At 37.1% G+C, this 20,608-nt stretch overlaps 1 protein-coding gene across 1 annotated transcript in view; it reads right to left on the minus strand.

Moving 5' to 3' along the window:
- Positions 1–20,608, minus strand: part of oca2 (oculocutaneous albinism II) — a 105,674-nt gene that overhangs the window by 19,624 nt on the left and 65,442 nt on the right. The window contains exons 17-22 of the mRNA XM_081379746.1: positions 17,545–17,692; positions 16,785–16,842; positions 15,914–16,022; positions 6,142–6,269; positions 5,088–5,147; positions 3,347–3,451 (exon numbers count right to left, since the gene is read on the minus strand). Coding sequence (XP_081235872.1) covers positions 3,347–3,451; positions 5,088–5,147; positions 6,142–6,269; positions 15,914–16,022; positions 16,785–16,842; positions 17,545–17,692 — 608 coding nt within the window. The remainder of the gene's footprint in view (positions 1–3,346; positions 3,452–5,087; positions 5,148–6,141; positions 6,270–15,913; positions 16,023–16,784; positions 16,843–17,544; positions 17,693–20,608) is intronic.

A 20,608-nucleotide genomic window follows, 5' to 3' on the forward strand; every position in this document is an offset into this window, starting at 1 on the left:
GTTGGGTAGCCTTCCCTTCTGTGGATTGTGGGTCTGATACGGACCAGTTCTGGCTAACGTAGTTAAACCGATAAATTGTTGTGTAGGTCGCGTTGGTCATCACTGATCATGTCGTCACGTATCCACTTGCCGGTTTTGTTTTTTGGTCTTTTTTGGTTTTTGCTGTTTTTGAATGACATTAGTTTCCCTGAGATGGCTCTACAATTTTCTGCAGCCCATCTCAGAACATTTAAAGGATCGTTCCGATTGGCTCCGGAAACGTATAAATGGTGTGAACAACTTGGAGTTTTACGCCGACCACGCTACATTCACCGGTCACGGAAGAAACTTCGGAATTATCACTACTCATCTTCTAATAGGGCAATTCCACGCAAAAATGTCACATCCATAACAGCAACTAAATACCATGGCATTGTGTTGGTGTTATGGATGTGACAGTTTTGCGCGGAATTGCCCAATAACATTCCAGTTTTCCGTATCAATACCCGTGTGTCGGATACAACACGGCTGGAAAATCGATTCATTAACCTTGGAAATCTAAGATCATTGCGTTTTGATCCTGACCTCGGAACCTGCAGCTGTAGCAATGTGCGCTGGACTGTCTCAACCTAACTCAACATGTAAGTCTTGCTACTCACTCCAGGGGGTCATATACTGGATCTCATATGTACATCTGGCTTAAATAATATCCTTGTTAATGGTTCTGATTTTGCTTTCTCAGATCATAAACTCATAAGCTTCAGTTGTAGTTTTCCAATATCTATATCACCACTGAAGAAAATGCTGACTTATCGTAAAATTAACTCTGTGAATCTATCTTCTTTCTCTGCTTCAATAAGGGCTTCTACCTTGTCAGAATGTCTACTATCTAACTGTCCGTCAGAAACCTGCTGTATATACAATAATGCTTTGTCTCAAATACTTGAGAGCCATGCTCCTGTTAAAACTAGACTGGTTCCATCTACTCATGCCTCACCTTGGTTCACTCATGAACTACGAACAATAAAAACTGAGGGTTGCCGCCAAGAAAGACTATATACAGGAAAACTGGACTTATCGTGCACTCTTTGGCTTTTAAAGAACACTTGCTTAAGTACCGTACAGCCCTTAACGGTGCTAGATCCTCTTATTTCAGCTCTACCATTAGGAATTCCAAGTGCAGGCCCAAATCACTCTTTGCAATGGTTAACAAACTCACAAATCCACCACAACATGTTATTTCGGGCTCTGTAAGGCTTGTAAATATATTTTCTCAATTCTTCTCCAATAAATTGAAGTCAATCACTGCATCCATTACCAAAAACACTCCTCATACAAGTGACTCAAATGTTTATTTAAAGTTAGCTGCTTCCGCTCACTCAACAAACTCTCTCTCTGCTTTCACTCTAACTACTCCTGCTGCCATAAGTGATCTAATTGTTACGTCAAATTCCACATCCTGCCGGCTTGATCCTACACCTACTGTTTTGCTTAAGTTGTGTGTGCCCGAGGTTGCACCCTTCATAACACATATGATAAACTGTAGTTTGGCATCTGGCATTGTTCCAGCAGAATTAAAAATGGCTGCGGTGACCCCCAATCTTAAAAAAACAGGCCTAAATATGGACAATTACAGACCAATATCCAACTTAACATTTTTAAGCAAAGTCCTTGAAATGGTTGTTGCTTCACAATTGCGATCACATTTGGATGTTAATGGTCTTTTTGAACCTTTTCAGTCTGGATTTCGCCCATCACATAGCACTGAAACTGCCCTTCTTCGGGTGGTTAACGACATTCTTTTGTCCATGGATTCAGGGCTGATAAACATCTTGATGCTCCTTGATTTAAGCACTGCTTTTGACACAGTCTGCCATGAAATAATGATCTCTAGGCTTTCTGATATTGGCATCACTGGCTCTGCTCTCTTCTGGCTCATTTCCTACAACAGCGACAGAAAGTATTACATCACTATATAAGGGTTTAGATCTGCCACTGCTTCACTTACACAGGGTGTTCCTCAAGGTTCGGTTCTTGGCCCGCTATTGTTCATCATCTACATATATCCACTCGGTGACATCATACACAGGCATGGACTTAAATTCCATTGCTATGCTGATGATATTCAAATCTGTCTTACCACCAGCTCCGATAGGCCATCTCTGCCTGACTCACTCACTGCATGTATCAGGGACAGCAAGCATTGGATGTCCCTGAATTTCCTCAAATTAAACGATAAGAAAACCTAAATATTAGTGATTGGCTCTACTGCCTCAGTCAAAAGGATGGACCAGTCCTTTGATATTGATGGAATTCACGTTAAGCCTTCATCATCGATTCGTAACCTTGGTGTCTTACTCGATCCGACTCTATCTTTTGGCTCTCATATTTCTTCTCTTGTTAAAAACTCTTTTTTCCATCTTCGTAATATTGCTCGTCTACGATCTTCTCTCATTTTAGCCGATGCTGAAACCTTAATTCATGCACTAATCACATCACGCCTGGACTATTGCAATGCCTTATTTCTTGGTCTTCCCAAAAAACTTATTTCAAGATTACAGTATGTTCAAAACTCTGCAGCAAGAGTTCTCACCTCCACTAGGCGTTCTGCTCACATTACTCCTCTGCTTCATGACCTTCACTGGCTACCTGTGGCATCACGTATCCACTTTAAGGTGTTGCTCTTAACGTTCAAAGCATTAAATGGTCTTGCTCCCCAATATCTGTCTGACCTACTCTACCCTTACCACCCTGCTCTGTCCCTTAGATCAGCTGAACTTGGTTTATTGTCCATCCCTCGTTTCCGGCTGTCTACTGTAGGTGGAAGGTCATTTAGAGGTAATGCTCCTCAATTGTGGAATTCGCTACGTCTTACACTACGTAATACCTCATCTGTGGCTACTTTCAAGACCCAGTTAAAAACATATCTATATAACATGCATTTTGGATAGTGTGACTATATGTATCCTATGTGACTGTAATGTATGTGTGGGTGTTTAAATGTATTGTAATGTACAATGTAAAGCGACCTTGAGCTATGGAAAGGCACTATATAAATAAAACACCTTCTTCCTCTTCTTCATGCTCTAAGGTTGAAAAAACATATTTCTAATTCATTTATAAACCTACAACAGCTCCTGTCTTCTGCATTGGCCAAATATTGTTAAGAAAGTACTGGAATGTTGCACATTTTACTTTGTTTGCAGGAGTTAAATTGAATGTGCCGATGCAACCTTAAAAAAAAAGTTAAATATAATGGAGAAGATAGTGTGATTTTAGAGCTAGTTTTGTCTTATCTTTGTGTTTGTGTGCAAATGATTGTCAGAGTGCGTGTGCAAATGATTGATGGAGTGCGTGTGTTCCTTACCATAGTGGCAGTGAAGGGAATGTTGTCTATAAGAGAGGAGGCCAGCGCTGAGACCCACATAACCAAAATGATGGCGATGGCCAACCGCTCATCCTCTGGCACTGCCTGGGAGAGAAGATAACAATAAAATATGTCACAACCAAACACACACATACACAAGCCCTGTCTTCTCTGTCAGTCTCAAGGCCTGTAGATGCCAACACAAAGGTGGGAGGATTGCAGACAATGTGTTCATGACACAGTCACATTGAATTCATTATTTCATGGTCTGCTGCTTTCATAAACCAAACCACAACACCACACATGTACACAAGCAGAAATAAACACTGTTTTTCATCCCGATATTATAGGTGAAAAAGCACGGCAGTTTTTATATGCATGTACAAACGCTGTTTATTAGAACATGGTTTTATTTCAGTCGTTTCCCCACTATTCTTCTCTATGGTTGTTTATCTACTGTACATGGTCAGATTTTAGGGGTTCTGGTGCTGATGATTGGATTGAATGCATGAAAGCTCCACAGCAGCACCTGTCACGAATAATTACGGTGATTGTAAAAGGTCCACACACCAAACACAAGCTGACAGGTCTATCAGAGTGTGATCGCCAGCCAGGCAAAGCTGGACACTTCCAGGCCTGTGGAAATCTCTCTATTTATGACTTAACACAGCTCCACTACTGGATCAAAGATAACAATAATTTCAGCCAGCCACATTATTTAATGAGGTTCATATGGTCGGTTTACAGTGTTTTTATATGTGTGGAAAGACATGCTCTTAGAATTATGGTGTACGAACTGTATGGGGAAAAAAGCTATAGCGTACAACATTGCCCGCCCACTTTTTCAGGGGCCTTGGATTTTTCCTTTTTATTCCTTTCTATTCATCACATCATTATAAACTTTAATTTGAAGCAAACATGTATTAGAAAATCAGACAAAAACAAAGGGACAAGACTGTGTACTTAACATCTTCAATGAGGGAAAGAAAAACAAATCCTTGAAGGATCGCAAATGAAAATCGAACTAAAAACAATGGAGAATTAAAAAAAATGATTTATTTAAAACAATAGAGAATTACAAAACTGTTTATTTAAATATGCTGATGTTTTATGTTCATTGCAAAATACTGTATGTACATATAAACAAATATGTACAAATAAATGAACAATTACTTACAAATATATGAACAAATACTTAAGTAGTTTAAGAAAGTAGGAAGACAGAATCTATTTCATTTGCTGTGCTTCATGATAACTTTGTTGCGATTTGCTTGTTGTGATTCTCTGATTGGTGGAGATTTCTTTACAGATATTAAAATGTAATTTTAAATCTCAAAAAGTGACTTATTTCTCAACATGTGGCTTTACAGTATCTTGCAAGTGCAGCTTTGTTTCTCATAACTGGGACTTTATATTTTGCAGTTGCAATGTGATACACAATGACTTTATTTCTTTTTTTATTTTCATACAGTATTCTGCGTTTACTCTGAGGCAGAAACAGAATTTTGCTCAAAATCCAATCACAAGTGGTCACAGGAGACATGTTACTACTTCCAACATGTAAACATGTTTCACCTCCCCACTTGTGATCGTATCATTTTTTGGATAGGTTTTGTGCTGATTTGCATGACTCATTTAGTGAGTTGAGCACCAAAAAAACACAACCAGCCCTTGCAAATATTAATTCTTAGTGAAATCCCCCCCAAAGACTGTATAAAATATTTCTGGAGCAAATACTCACTTTTATCAATACTGCTGTCTGCTCCCCAATGTAGTCGATGAGCTGCAGCTGGGCTAAGGCCTTGAAACACACCAAAGAGAAAATCAAGCCATAGACCAAAATACCAAAACAACAGACATTTAATCTGACAGTCCTGATTTTCCATCTTTTAAACAATGGAAGTGTAATATCAAAATTCATCTATTTTTTGTCTAGCTGCTTGCGGTGTACACAAGTATAAGTGAGTGTGAATGTTGGCTCTGCTTTAGAGGGCAAACAGTTTATCTTGGAGAAGCATTAAGCTCCCCACTGGGCCCAAGGGGTGGTCTTCCCTGTGTGAATACTCTCTTCCTTACAAAACAAAGGATTAAACCGACACAAACAGCAAACCCAGCATTTATGCTGCTGACATGCTAACTTTTCTCTTACTTAGACTCCCAATCTCTAAGTCACCCTCTTTCTCTCTCTTTAGTTAAGAATTTGATAGATATAAATAACAACACACTATTATATACATTATTAAATATTTAGTTATTTTGTAATTTCATGACAATGCACTTGAAATATTTAGTCTTTTATAACTTTGCACTTTTTGTCCTCTTAGGCTTATGCTCAGGTTTGTAAAAAAAAAAAAAAAAGATCAAATTTAGGAAAAGAAATGTATTTAAAAATATATATATTACATTTAAAAGAAAAATTATAATTTTTCTTACATTAATTGTGCAAATTAGTTTAGAGTTGACAAATCTAAGTATGAAAGATAATTGCAATTAAATCATTTGATTGATTGATTGATTGATTGATTGATTGATTGATTGATTGATTGATTGATTGATTGATTGATTGATTGATTGATTGATTTAGGTTGCATTTAAAACTCAACGCACATTTGATATGAACATGAGAAGCTTGGAACCAGCATCCAAAACACAACATTCACCCAACTAAACTGGTCTTTTCAGCTTTGTAAACAATGACTAGACATCCCTGTGATGTAATACATGACAGATCATTGGGATATGTGGGCGTTGTGTTTTTAAGCATGTCTGTGTGCAGTTTGTGAGCATTACCATACCTCCATAAGCACAAAAAGAGCAGCAAAGAACAACAGGGTGGCCCATTCCACTCTGTGAAGTATGATCTCTAAGTCTTGAATGTCAGCCAGCACCAGTAACCACAGAGCCCCCAAGATAGCGATCCAACCTGAGGGACAAAACAGTACATCAAGCCAAGATCACTGGAAAAGAACCGAGAACACTTTGAACACAACTGCAATTTTATTTCCTGTTGTAGCACGTAAGGAAATAAAAGGATTTAAGATAATGGAATCCTGGAAAACAGCCGACCGGTAGTTAATGCAATGCATCAATCATATGTTATGCCTCTATCTATCTTGCCTTCCCATGACCACAAACACATTCTCATCAGCCGACCACAGTGGTCCTAAATCTGGTATTCCACTCACACAAAACCTCAGTCAGCGGGAGAGAGACCAAATAGCGGCATTCAATTAGAAACACAGTCCAGCCACATCACAAACAGACTCATAAACGCTCTGCACATCGATATACTGACACCACAAGGAATTCTGCAACGCCACAATGGACTACGGGTTGTCAGTGTGTAAGAATAATAGGCCTAAGCCAGTTACTGGATCGTCTTCATTAAAGGCTTCTGTGATGTGTTGACACTGATCTTATTACCTCAGTCGAAATAAACGATGGGAATCGCAACTACAACAGAACAGAACATAAATGTGTCAGTTTCCTTTCCTTTACTATCAATGTTGAAAAAAGTTGTGCCGCTTAATATCTTTGTGGAAAGTGCAATACTTTTTTTCAGATTCTTTGATGAATAGAACATTTAAATTATATTTTTGTCCATAAATAGTCAGTGGGTTTCGGTGGAAAATTTAATGTACTTGAAACATTTTTTCAGAAATATATGTTTCTGTGTGTTCCATTGAATAAAGAAAAAATATAGGTTTGGAATAACATGAGGGTGAGTAAATGATGGCAGGATTTTTGTTTCATATGAACGTTCCCTTTAAGTTCAACAGTAAATATCATAGCAAAAAAGTGTCAACTTCTGTACCACTGTTTATTTTAATCCACTCAGATGTTATTGTGATATCAATCTGAAAAATCTACCAAGAATGGAGGTTAAATTAAAAAGGACATTAACTATGATTGTGTGAAGAATTATTGCCGGACATTTTACTACTGATTAGCTGATGTACCGTTTCCCAGAAGCCTCTTGGAATAAAAACATGCAGCATGTCAGGAACAAAATGTCCGAGTCACTAAAGCAAGTCTGATAATACGGCAGGACGTGGGCCAGTGTTATACTGCTACATCACATGCGGTGGTGGAAGTCCATCATAATAGGCATGCCATTTAGAGATCAGGGCTGTGCACAGGTAATGCGTCACATGTCAGCCTTTGACCTTTACTATAATAGCCACAAAAAAGCAGGCTTTATTCTGGACCTGCATATTACATGCAACTGTTTGACGTTGAACATTTAAAAAAAAAAAAAAAAAACGGCTTGCAGCAAATGTTACAACAGACGAACAGAAGCCATTAGTGCAGTTAATGAATGCTTACATGCTGGAAGAAACATTTACAAGCAGTAAAATCAGATTTTGAAACGTATTTAAGTGCAGGTAGTAGATTATCATCTCTAGGTCGTGTTTTAGTGGAGCAACCATTAAGAGGACATTCAATAAACAACAGCATCCAGGTAAAAATGTTCCTAGAAATATTATTCCCCAGTACACTGTTTGTCATTATTTACCAAGACAAAGCAGTGAAAGGGAAATTTTCATTTCTTGTTATTTTGCATTTATTTGTTAGTGCAGTATTGATATTTCCATTGAATATTACTCAATGTTAAAAGAATAAAAATATGAGAGCTTGAACAGTGGATGGTGTTCGATTGGTGTGGTGTATATGAGTGCATTTGGGCCTTGATTTAAAAACAGGAACACGTAGTGTGGACTCTGAGGAGTTCAGTCCTTGAAACAGCATGTGTTGAACAGATGGTCACATTCACACTATCAAAGCTTTGGGGTCGAAATACAATTTTTATCATATAACGACACAGGGCCTTTGTTTGGTGGACAGTCAGGAACCAGGTCCTGTGACCACCAAGTGGCTCAATGGAAGTGGTTCTCAACTGGTGCGCCATAATCAAAAAAATTGATCAAAAGTAAGGGGAAAAAATGCTTAATGCAAACAATACAATTAAATAAAAATGAATAAACATATTAAAAAATATATATTTTTGTTGATATTTTGGCATAAATGTATTAGTTACATGGTAAAAGTGTGCAAAAGTAGGTGCCAACATTAAAATACACACATTGAAAAAGGAAATGTATACGTATAAGTTGAAAAGTACTTTTTAGTAGGGCTGAACGATACATCGAATTTTCATCGTCATCGCGATATGAACTCGCGCGATGAACACATCGCAACAGACAGCCTGACACGATGAATAACACCTGGTTCAGATTACAAGATTTTTGTGTCTGTTACGATAGTCACGGTGTCAGATTACTCGATTTTGACTCCTAAAATCTTGTCGTGTCATGGACAAGAAACATGTCAGACTACACGTTGCTTTCCGACCAGTCATCGCGTGCCGTCACACGCACACATTCACTCGCAAACATTCACTCGCACACACACACTGTCCCTCGCTCACTCACTCGCGCTAAATAGTAATCCAGGCACGTATAAACGTTTGACCTATCACGCAAATAACCTATTAAAGCACTAAGACATGGAAAACAGTATATTCTATTTTACAATGTCTATTAAAAAAAAAAAAAATCAGGAATTGTTGTTAGCTATAGCTAACATTCACATTTGAATATTTATCGCAAGTCATATCGTCATCACAATATTAAACAATGTTATCGCACATCGCAGCTTTTCATCATATCGTGCAGCCCTACTTTTTAGTTTATTTATTTATTTATTTATTTAGTTAGTTTTTGGGGTCTACTAGAATAGGTTTTCGAAATTGAATACTTGAAGAAAGTTCAAATTCAAATGTTGAACCTATTCAGAAAGTGCGTGACTTCGGGCGCACTGCTGGTCTGGTCTGTAACCCTCTGTTCCCGTCTCAATGAAGCCCCTCCTTCCAAAAAAAGCACAATGTGCTCTGATTGGCCGGCTGGACCATTGTGCTGTGATTGGTCGACCACTCTGAGCGTGTTTTGGAAATGTCACACCCTTACTATAATTGCAACGTTCAAAACACTATTAACACATCTCAATCAGACTTAACCACCTCTTTTCTATGTTTGCCTTGGCCTGGAAATATTTAAATGAGGATTATTGTGATATTTTTATAAGTCGATAAACAAGAGCTTTTTTGGGTCGCCAACATGATGTTCATGTAAAATCTGGGTCCTAAAGCAAAACCCACTACTTGGGCCAAGCAAAATGGGGTCATCCATAACATTTTGTACCAATGCTCCTTAAAGGACAAATCAAGTGAAAAATTAACCTAGGGGTAATTAACACATGGTTACCGAGTCGATCGTTCTCTGTGATGCGTTTTCATGAAAATCGAATGTAAAGAGTTTTATCTCTAAAAACAGATTAGCTCATAAGAATAGGGGAGCATAATGAGGGTCCCTACATACAAACCGAAGCATTGAGAACTTTGTAAGTGTACAGACAGTTTAATAAGAAGATACTTTATAAAGACAGTACATTACGCGTTTACAGGCAGGATCCATCTTGGAAAACAGTCTCGACTAGTCGAGCCACAAACGCCTTGCTACATTAGATTTCACAAACGTAATTCCTATCGACCAGCTCACATCGCACGGCGTTCGTGGCTCGACTAGTCGAGACTGTTTTCCAAGATGGATCCTGCCTGTAAACGCGTAATGTACTGTCTTTATAAAGTATCTTCTTATTAAACTGTCTGTACACTTACAAAGTTCTCAATGCTTCGGTTTGTATGTAGGGACCCTCATTATGCTCCCGTGTTAGTGTGAGGCTATTTTGAGCCTTGTTAGTGGTATTAACTTGCGATTTACTTTTACTTACTCTCTGCCCCATATACTAGTGTTATGAGCTAATCTGTTTTTATAAATAAAACTCTTTGCATTCGATTTTCATGAAAACGCATCGCAGGGAACGATCGACTCGGTAACCATGTGTTAATTAACCCCAGGTTCATTTTTCACTTGATTTGTCCTTTAAATTACTGTAAGCCCAGTAATGATAATTGTGAGCAATAATGTTCCTCCAAAAGTGAAGGAAGAGTTAGGAAAAGACATTTTAATTTCATTATTAGCCTGCATAAACTTTGCATTCATGAAAAACTCACCATTCTCACTATTATTGTGACACCAGAAAGAATCATAAATGTCAACTCAAAATCTAACCCACACCACTCAAAGCAGAATAGTGAATTACTGAGCAATTATCTAAAGACCCCACTTCCACCAGAAAGACTATTTCCTGTTAGCCAGCCAGAGGCTTTGAACTCCAGCCAGCGATGCCAGTGAGTGAAGTGCCTCAATTAAAAAAAAAAAAAAAGCTGGACAATGGTCAAACCGTTATTATTCAAGCTTCCCACATTTAGCACAAAACACCACATGCATGCACACATGCTTTGGGATTATGACCAACCCTAGTCAGTTAATGCTGCAACAAACTGATATGCTATAAATCATATCGGAAACAGTGCTACCAATTCAAGCAAAATTTGATTAAACACAGGTGAGTGCTGGAGATTGCCTGTGGGAAATCATTTAATAAGGGATGAGAAGGACGAAAAGAGGAAGATTCAAAGAAGACAGGAAGAGAAAGAACAGAAAAAGATAGAGAAGGATTCAGATGCAGTCACAGAGGAAACAGATGTACTGTAATTGTGATGGAGAATGTATCGGTCACGATGGTTTGATTTAAACGAGGTAGAGATCATAAAAGGCAATGTTGTTGGGAATATCCGAATGATGGAAGTCAAAGTTTTGTAACTAGTTATGGGAATCTCCAAGTCTATTAATAAATAAATAAAATTAAATGTGAATTTTTGCAATCAGGATGCCATTTTTATACATAACTATTACGTAATACGAAGTTGAAATTAACTGTAAAAATAAGACTCTGACCCTTGCTGATGTAAAATGACATGCACTATTCAAATATCTGTTTTGCCCCTCATTTTTGGTTGATACCTTAAAGATGGATATTTTAAAATAATTGTAGTTCCACAATTAAACTCCAATTTCCCATCAGAGTCTTTGAATATCCTCTCATCTAATGAAAACCCAGGAGAACAAAAATAATGAAGCTTTAATCTCTTTGAGACTGTGATTATAAAGTTTGTTTGGGTTCTCATAAGATTAGAAAAGTCAAGAAGAATCAACCTGATACTTAAATTATAAGCAGAGGTGGACAGTGACGAAGTACATTTACTTGAGTACTTTACTTAAGTACACTTTTTGTGTATCTGTACAATTCTTTTTTCTGGAAACTTTTTACATTAACTTCACTACATTTGATAGACAAATACCTCACTTTTTACTCCACTACATTTCTGTCAAGGTCCTTGAGTAGAAAGTAGTTATGTTAGTCAGGGCATGATTTTTTTTTCCGTCTTTATAACGTGATTGGATTTTTGCGGGTGACAGACAGCCTATCAGTAATCACTCTATCAGTATGGTCACGTGTCGTGAAGTTCAGCGATTAGTATGATTTTTCTCCACTAGTGATCTGTGAGAGACAGTATCGTTGTCACAACTAATGGTTTGAAGGTTTTGTTTTCATGGCAAATAAATATTTCTTTTTTGCTCTTTGTTAAAGCAGTATTGTTGTTGAGCAGTTATACAGCTATGATTTTTTTCTGATCAGTCTGTATTTAGTGCATGAATGGATACACATAGATGTGTACGTCTTTTGTGGGGGTGTGTTAAAAAATAAAATAAAACAATTAAGATGATTATGGCTTTTTAAAGAATTAAAGAATTGTCTTTTTTTATCAATTCAGTTGTTTAATTTCTATAGGTTTTGTAACATTCTAAAAGCTCTTAATTCCACAGATACTTCAAACTGGTCAGTGTATTCACTAGGTTGCTTCGGAGGCATAGGGTACTGTAACAAAGCAATAATAAAACAATGCATTGACATTTACTTTTTACTTTTGATACTCAAGTACTTTCAAAAGCAAGCACTTCTGTACTTTTACTTAAGTAAAGGAACACTCCACCGTTTTTTGAAATAGGGCTTATTCACCTTCTTTCCTACATTTAGATTTTTGTCTCAGTGCATGCATTGTTTTAGTTTGACAGGTTCGGCGCTAGCTTAGCTTAGCATAATGAATGGAATCCTTTGTTGCCAGCTAGCATGTCCTGAGTAAAAGTGATATAAAAAAAACAACAACACCTAATTACTTCTTGTGGCCTGTGTATTTACAACGAGTACAAATAGTGATGCAGATTAACACTAGGCGATTTCCTAGGCAGATATTGACTTATATATTAAGGACTATATTAGGGGGAAGCACAGGCGAAGCACTGCTACTTGGGCGTGATATCTCTGCGCCCAAGTAGCAGTGCTTCGCCGGTGCTTCCCCCAATATAGTCCCAAGTCAATATCTGCATAGGAAATCGCCTAGTGTTAATCTGCATCGCTATTTGTACTCGTTGTGAATACGCAGGCCACAAGAAGTAATTAGGTGTTGTTGTTTTTTTTATATCACTTTTACTCAGGACATGCTAGCTGGCAACAAAGGATTCCATTCATTATGCTAAGCTAAGCTAGCGCCGACCCTGTCAAACTAAAACAATGCATGCAATGAGACAAAAATGCATTTGCCCACCAATCTAAATGTAAGAAAGAAGGTGAATAAGCCCTATTTCAAAAAAACGGTGGAGTGTTCCTTTAAATAAAAATCGGTCTTTACAACTTTTACTTGTAATGGAGTACTATTTGACCAGTAGTATCTGTACTTTCACTCAAGTAAGGAAGTTGTGTACTTTGTCCACCTCTGAAAGTAGTTTGAAGCATTAAGTAGAATTTGGGGTCAACACAACATGAGGCATTTCATGAAAACTTTCACATCAGTTGGATACAGTTCATTTTTTTCTCCAGAGAAAAGTAACAACACATATATCACAATTCACCACCAGACAGACAGACAGACAGACAGACATACAGATAGATCATCTGACTTTAAAACACTTTTTTTTAGATACAAGCATCCTTTTCTCGAAGAGTAAATTATGTTCAACGATTTGGATGGCACAAACACATACAAACACACGCACACACAAACACACGCACACACAAACACACACACACACACACACACACACACACACACACACACACACGCACACAAGCACTTTAGCTCATGCTTGGTGTGAAATCCCAGACTTCTTCCACACTGGCATTGGGATGGTTTTGTCAACACAATCCAAAAAAAGTAACTTTTGATTTGCTTTCTGCTTCAGTGTTCCGCCACGGCATCTAACTGAAGATGGAGGAGGAATTGGGAGCCTTCAGCAATGCACAGCACAAACAGAGCAGAAAAATGAGAGCGAAAAAGAGAGAGAAAAAGGCTCTGCAATTAAAAGAAGTTTGCAGAGAAACATTGGAGGCTCATTCATCATACCCAAAACAACACAGGCATTCCGGCCCGTTGAGTGAGACACAAACACCATCATGTTCTTCTTTTTAAAGCAAATGTGTTTCCACAAGCACCCTTTTATAAAGAACCCTGTCTCTCTCAGGATGTTCCAGGAAGAAATGAGCTGTTGCGTGTTTTCTACTTTGATTAATCTTCTTCTGTTTCCTCATTCATTATTTGGTGGTACGGCTTTTGTACTGCCCAGGAGATAAATTGTGTCTTATTTCTTAATTTAGTTATTTATAAATAAATGACTATATCAAGAGCTGAGATTCATTAGTAATATTTAATATGCATAAACTCCAGATCTTAAATGAAATGTTATCTAAAATTCCAATAAATTAATAATACTTCAAAGTCACAGTATGGGAGAGTTTTTGGTTAAAAATGAACAAAACTCAATATGTATACCTTCAGATGCATCACAACCCATGTTAAAAGTAACGTTGATGGTATTAGAGAGGCCAAAGTTCCGCAGTGCATCTTTAAACTCAAGACATATCTATAGCCTTATAAAGCTGCTTTATTTTACATTGGAATGAATTAATCATGACTGACTACGAATAGGGTATTTCTCCTGTGCTAAATTACAATTTCCGATTTTTCATAATACTGTATCCACTGCACTAGGTGTCAGTATATTCCGAGACAACAGTCAAATCAATAAGTATAACAACAAAAAATTACTTAGCACATATGTTGACCTCTAACCACATTATCAAATAAGGATTAACACAAGATTCTTAAATGTTGCATTATGTATTCTATGAACTTTTTTTTTTTTTTTAAGAGCATCTAAATATCTTTACTTTCAGAGTAAAGGCACACTGAGAATCTAATTGATATTTCCTACTCATAAAATGTTTTCATGGACCTATAGAAATGACCTTTCAGAGCCGTTTTTTCTCTTAACACTCTTTGAGTGACTTAAAATCGAGAAAACTCCCCAGATGCACTGTTACTGCTAATGTTGTTCATAGAAATGTGCTAATGTTCTCTAGTCAATTATAGAATAATCAAATTGTAATTACATAATTTTTCTGGGAAATGGATGGCCTCGGGGCCTAAGAATCACTTAATTGTCATGAATGTGCTTTTCGTTGGAAAGTCTGTGAGCACAGTGCATCCTGTGTGCTTCATTGCTCTCCAGCAGGCGCACTGTATCCTCGCCCATCATTAAATAATCAATATCAAAGGTCAAACGGAGTGGTGATGTGTCAACCTAATGAAAGTCTAATGACAGTCATTTGCAGCCCATGCTGGACGACCCTGGTTTTGATCAGGAGGAGGAACTGAGAAGAATTTGAAAGCAGAACCACACTGTTTTTTGAAAATGTAATGTACATTATTTTTGCGATCAGTGCCAATTAATCATGTACACAGCTGTGGAAAGGCAAAAAAACATGATTTTGTATGTATAAAGAGATGCTCATTTGATCATTTTGAAAATAATATTTATGTGTCATCCCTCCATAAGATCAAGCTATTCACAAATGAGAATTGATTATCAATACACAATCAGACCTGAACAATACAACAACCTAAGAGAGCTGTGCGGCAGGCATTTTCTGATTGACCAGCTCGTACTCACTAATAATGTTTGGTGAAGTTCTCAATTTCATTTCTATCAGTAATTGACATCTCATTCACCGTGTAATAAACATGTCTATTAACCAGCTAGAGCAAAAAGGATGGCTGTGTGGCGGGAAAAAAAATTTCAAACAGAAACAAAAGACTTATTTTGGGGTGAGTAATACTAGCTGTCTTATATAATCTCACGCTACTCCATTGTTATGGCTTTGCATTTGTGTCTCTTTCTACATTTAAAGCCCAGCTGCAAACAATTACCACATCAACACATTGACGGTTTTATACACGCACCAATTAGATCATGGGAGGATGTGGCCAGCTTTATAAGAATAACATTTGTTTTTGTATTTTGATTCTATGAACCCTAATGTAATGCATATAAATTAAAATGTTTCTTATGTGGTAGAGGAATTGGCACATTTTTTATAATTTCCAAAATAGCAAAGTATTCTTGTGATTCCATTTCCTCTGCTCAAACAGAGAGGAAACAAGCCCTCATAATTAGATTGTGAGGCGTGTAAACAGCAGGGCCAGTTCAGCAATAGAAATAGAAATGGATGAAGCCTGATTATTTGTGTCCTTGTTTGTCTCTCTCTTACCCAGATCCAGATGTATGGCAGGAACAAAAGAGTTCAGGAAGAACATAAAGATGACCACCCCAAGGACAGTCAGACACTTGACCAGGAGGATTTTGTCAGTTATTCTGTGCTATAAAAGACCATGAAAGATACATTTTAGAGACAAGACAGAAAGAAACATGTCTAATACCTATTATGCCCTCTAAACCAGAGTTTCTGGTGGGTAGCGATCCACGGGTCTGTTCAAATTGGATCGCTTATGGGAGTGAAAAAAAAAAAAAACCAAAGCTAAATTGCAAATATTATAATGCTAATCATATAATGGTATATAGTTATCTTTTCAGGCGAACTTTAACAAGGGAATAAATGCTGTGAAAGCATCTATTGTTTATGACATCATAGGTCATGTGTATAATTAAACCAGAGTACATTACTTACAGATTTAACTGCAACAAGCCTAAAGATTCAGTGTCCTGACCACAATATGTTTCAGTGAATTGACTACTAATTAAATATAAAACCATCAAATTTCAATTGATGTTTAGAAACCAAACTAGAAACACTTCTGCAGTTAATTTATGCGATCATTGTTTTATTTATTTCCCTATTCAGTCAATGTCATGCTTATGCAGTTCATAGTAATATTGTTACATTAATTACATTTACATTAATATTAAATTTGTATGTAAGTGTGTTAAGGACATTTTGTTTATTTTTGTGCAAAATGAATGAAAGAATGAATGAATTTATTTATTTATTTATTTGAGAACCAGTGATCTAAACACTTTACTCCACTGGAAGTTTCTTATCAATTAATAAGATAAAATTGGAAAGATAAGGCAGGGTTATCAGAGAGGTACAACACTTAAATCTTAATGCAGCCTTGTTTTACCTTTTTTTGCAGTTCTTGTATATTTTGCTCCCAGTTTTTGTCTTCCTGTGATATTTGCCTGTGAAAATAAAGGAATAAAACAGAATAGAGTGTGTTAATACATCCTTTCAGCCAGCATGGTAACCTGCAAATGAGTAGAAGAGGTGACTTCATGTGGTCACCCCGAACCTTTTCTACTCAGCATGTTAGGCTATAAATGGCTTCTGTGATCATTCTATCTCTCATCAAAGCAAACCACAAGCCCCACAAAATCACAAGCAGAACTAATCAAATTTCTTTAGTTAAAAGAAACATTTCTGATAACAAAAAAATAAATAAGATACTGTTGAGAACAAAATGATTCTGCTTGATTAAAATTTCAGCTCTCTACAAGAACTTTAGAGGGCCTACACAATTGAGAACAAATACCTACTTTTTTTACAGGTTTATTATTTTTCATTTATCATCCTGTGCTTCTGGGTATGTGCTACTGTCAGACACAACAGGTGTCATGCAGTGGGAATGGATATATTTTGGACCTGAAGTGTTTTCAAGTGACCTGATACCAAGACAATTATCTTAATAATTTTTCGGAGAGACTCGGTACAGCATATCTGTCTTTTATAAATCTGATAAAACTAATAAAACTCAAGATTAATATGAGATTGGCAGAAATTCATAAAGTTATGTCCCCTTCAAACACCCCTTGTGCATCGGTGTAGACAGACTGCCTCCATTTTAACAGACGATGAAAAGAATGGACTGAGCATGAGTGTAGCACCTCTGGAAGGTCTTGAGCTGCTTGCGCAGAAGGCTTTCAAGATTGAGCACCTTCTGCATGAGAAGACACTTGACGGCAGTCTCTTCTCGGCTGGCAGGGTTAATGCGATGGGCTGTCTGCCTCCACACCAGAATCTCATGCTTCAGTTCTGCAGGGCGACACAAATCATGATAAGATAAAGGGTTCAGCAGTAGAACAGACGAATACGAATTAAGATAAGTATTTCAAATATATTCCAAAAAAAAAAAACTGGGAAGAAACCATAGACTGTAGGAAGAAACAGATAACAAGAACTATTAACGATATGGATTTATGGTCAAACAGAGCCAATCCAGAAAAAAAAAGAAAGGGTGGGATAATTGTAACACATTTGTTAGCTCATTTATTCAGATTATTTTTAGCCCAAAGCTTTGCAATTGGACCATCTTTGCCATGTCTGTAGTCACTACCTATGACAATTCATTTCCTAACTTTATTTACCTGGATACAGTTAAATGCAGACAGGCCAATCTCAGAACTTTTTTTAAATACTGTGAACTAGGAAGCAATAACGGTTTAAAATGTGAAGAAAAAACAACAGTTAAAGCTTAAATGGTTAGTTCACCCAAAAATGAAAATTCTGTCAGTAATTACTCACCCTCAAGTTGTTCCAACACCGTAAGACTTTCGTTCATCTTCGGAACACAAATTAATATATTTTTTATTAAATCTGAGCGCTGGATCACTCCTGCATATGCTTCAATGGGATCGAAACTTGCCGCCCCAGAAAAGTTAGAAAAGACATCGTTAAAATAGTCCAAGTGACTACAGTGGCTCAACCATAAGTTTATCAAGTGACAAGAATACTTGTTGTGTGTGCAAAAAAACAACAAAAATTTATTCGAATTTATTCAACTATTCATTTTCTTCCGTCAGCCAATAGTGAGCCTACGTGGTGACGTACAACACAGAAGCACTGCGCTGTTACACTACGTGAATTCACTCAGGCAAGTTTCGATCCCATTGAAGCCTATGGAGGAGTGATCCAGCTCTCAGATTTAATCAAAAATATCTTCATTTGTGTTCCAAAAATGAACGAAGGTCTTACGGGGTTGGAACAACATGAGGGTGAGTAATTACTAACAGAATTTTCATTTTTGGGTGAACTATCCCTTTAAGGCTGACTTAAAGGGGTCATAAATTGAGAGATGAAATCTTTTGAAATACAAGAGGTCATTGTACTACAAAATTGTACAGAAAATGACTTGTTTTAGATTTTATAATCGTATGAAGTAAAAGTGTAATGAAAGACTGCAGAAGAAAATCAATGCCTACTTCTACATCAGTGCCTCTTTAGCCCCACCCACCGATTCACACACGTCATTTAGTAGTAATTACGAGAGATGCAAACACAGGACCACTCCAATAATAAAAAAATTGAGATCCCTTTTAGGATTGCAAGACGTTTTGCAGTGCCAGTTTGTGGGAAAACACAGTCATTGCATTGCCTTCCTTGTGATCCTAACATTAAAAAAGCGTGGATGAACTTTAGAACTGAAGATCCAGATCACGGCAGTAAGAAACTGTTCTTTTCTTCGCTTTATTTTACTGCCGACATATTTTTAAACAAAACAGTTCAGCGCATACTTTTCGGAGAGATTGAAAATAAAAGATGATGCAGTGCCGACTATATCAGATCCGATATATATCGGTGTCAGTAACAATGTTTTAAAAATATGTCACTTGCTTTGTTTATGTTACTTTGCTTTGTTACAAATCATTTTATATGTACTGAGTATTTATACAGTAGCGCCACAGTCAAACTGTGAATAGTTGTGATTTACTGTTGTTTCCTTTGCTTTGGAATTTATGGGGTTAATGCATTGGACTATTTTTGGATACGGAAGAGGATGAGGATAAAGCACAGACTAGGCAGTTACAAAAAGAATGGAGAAGGAAAGGAAAGAGAAGATAAGGGAGAAGGAAAAACAAAGATATACAATAGGCACGGATTTGTACTAGTCCTTCAGCATGACTTCTCACCATGTGATGGTGTGGCTGCTAGGAAAGCTTTCCAGAAGCTAATTGACACAGTAATGCATCATGCCGAGGGCCTGGAAAACTATATCAGCCGCACAGCAGGTTTGATTTTTTCGAAAGTGAGGCTCTGTGGGGACTTAATACAGAATTAGAAATTGGACTGGCATTGAGTGGTCACCATCAGGCCTAGTGGAGGTCTTTCGTTCCAGACTCAGAACTCACAGGGAACCGACAAGCCGATAATTTATGTTCTGTTCCTTACAGAGCAGAGTTCTAAAACTTTGCATCAACTCCACACCCGACCAACACTCTCTCATTGTGTTAGCCACCCAATAACCCAATAATCACAGGAAGAAGGGGGAGATTTGCATTCTGGCTGGTGCTAGTCCCATGCTGATGTTGTCTCAAAGGGAAGACAATCCTCACAGTAGGCAAAGGCCAATGGTGTAGGAGACGTGTAAAGCGTGCCTTCCTGCCTTCTAAGAAATAAATTCTCTTTTTTTCAGTTGCTTGTCTGTCATCTTGTATTTATCTCTGAAATAACAGGCACAAAACATACATAAATTCAATTAAGGCTCCTGGTGTGACGCATCCATTCGTGCAACCTGCTGGTTGTTTTCAAAATAACAGTTCTTGTCTAGGTGTTCTGTAAGCATGAACAGATATAATTCACTGTTTCTAAATTTAAATTAAAATTCTCTTATCTTACTGATAAGTTGATGTATTTATACTCTAAAATCAACTCAATCAAATTCAATCAAAAATTACATTTAAAAAAAAAACAATTGTTCCCAAAAGTATTTGTTGAGACTGTCTTGGCTGCAGTATGGGGTGAGTGATTCTTTCAACTAAAAAGTTATTTAATAACAAAAATTGAATTAAAGCTGCAAGCAGCATTTACCTGTGTTCAGGCATTTAAGGCCTTGAAGCACATAAGCATTAAAAGACATTAAGTTTTATTTAGCAAGTATATAACCATCTTGATCATAGATGGAAAAGACCATTTACTGCCAATACAGGCAATTTACCATTGGAAATATATGTT

Source organism: Scardinius erythrophthalmus, assembly GCF_964197995.2.
Source record: "Scardinius erythrophthalmus genome assembly, chromosome: 12".
Classification (NCBI taxonomy): Eukaryota; Metazoa; Chordata; class Actinopteri; order Cypriniformes; family Leuciscidae; genus Scardinius; species Scardinius erythrophthalmus.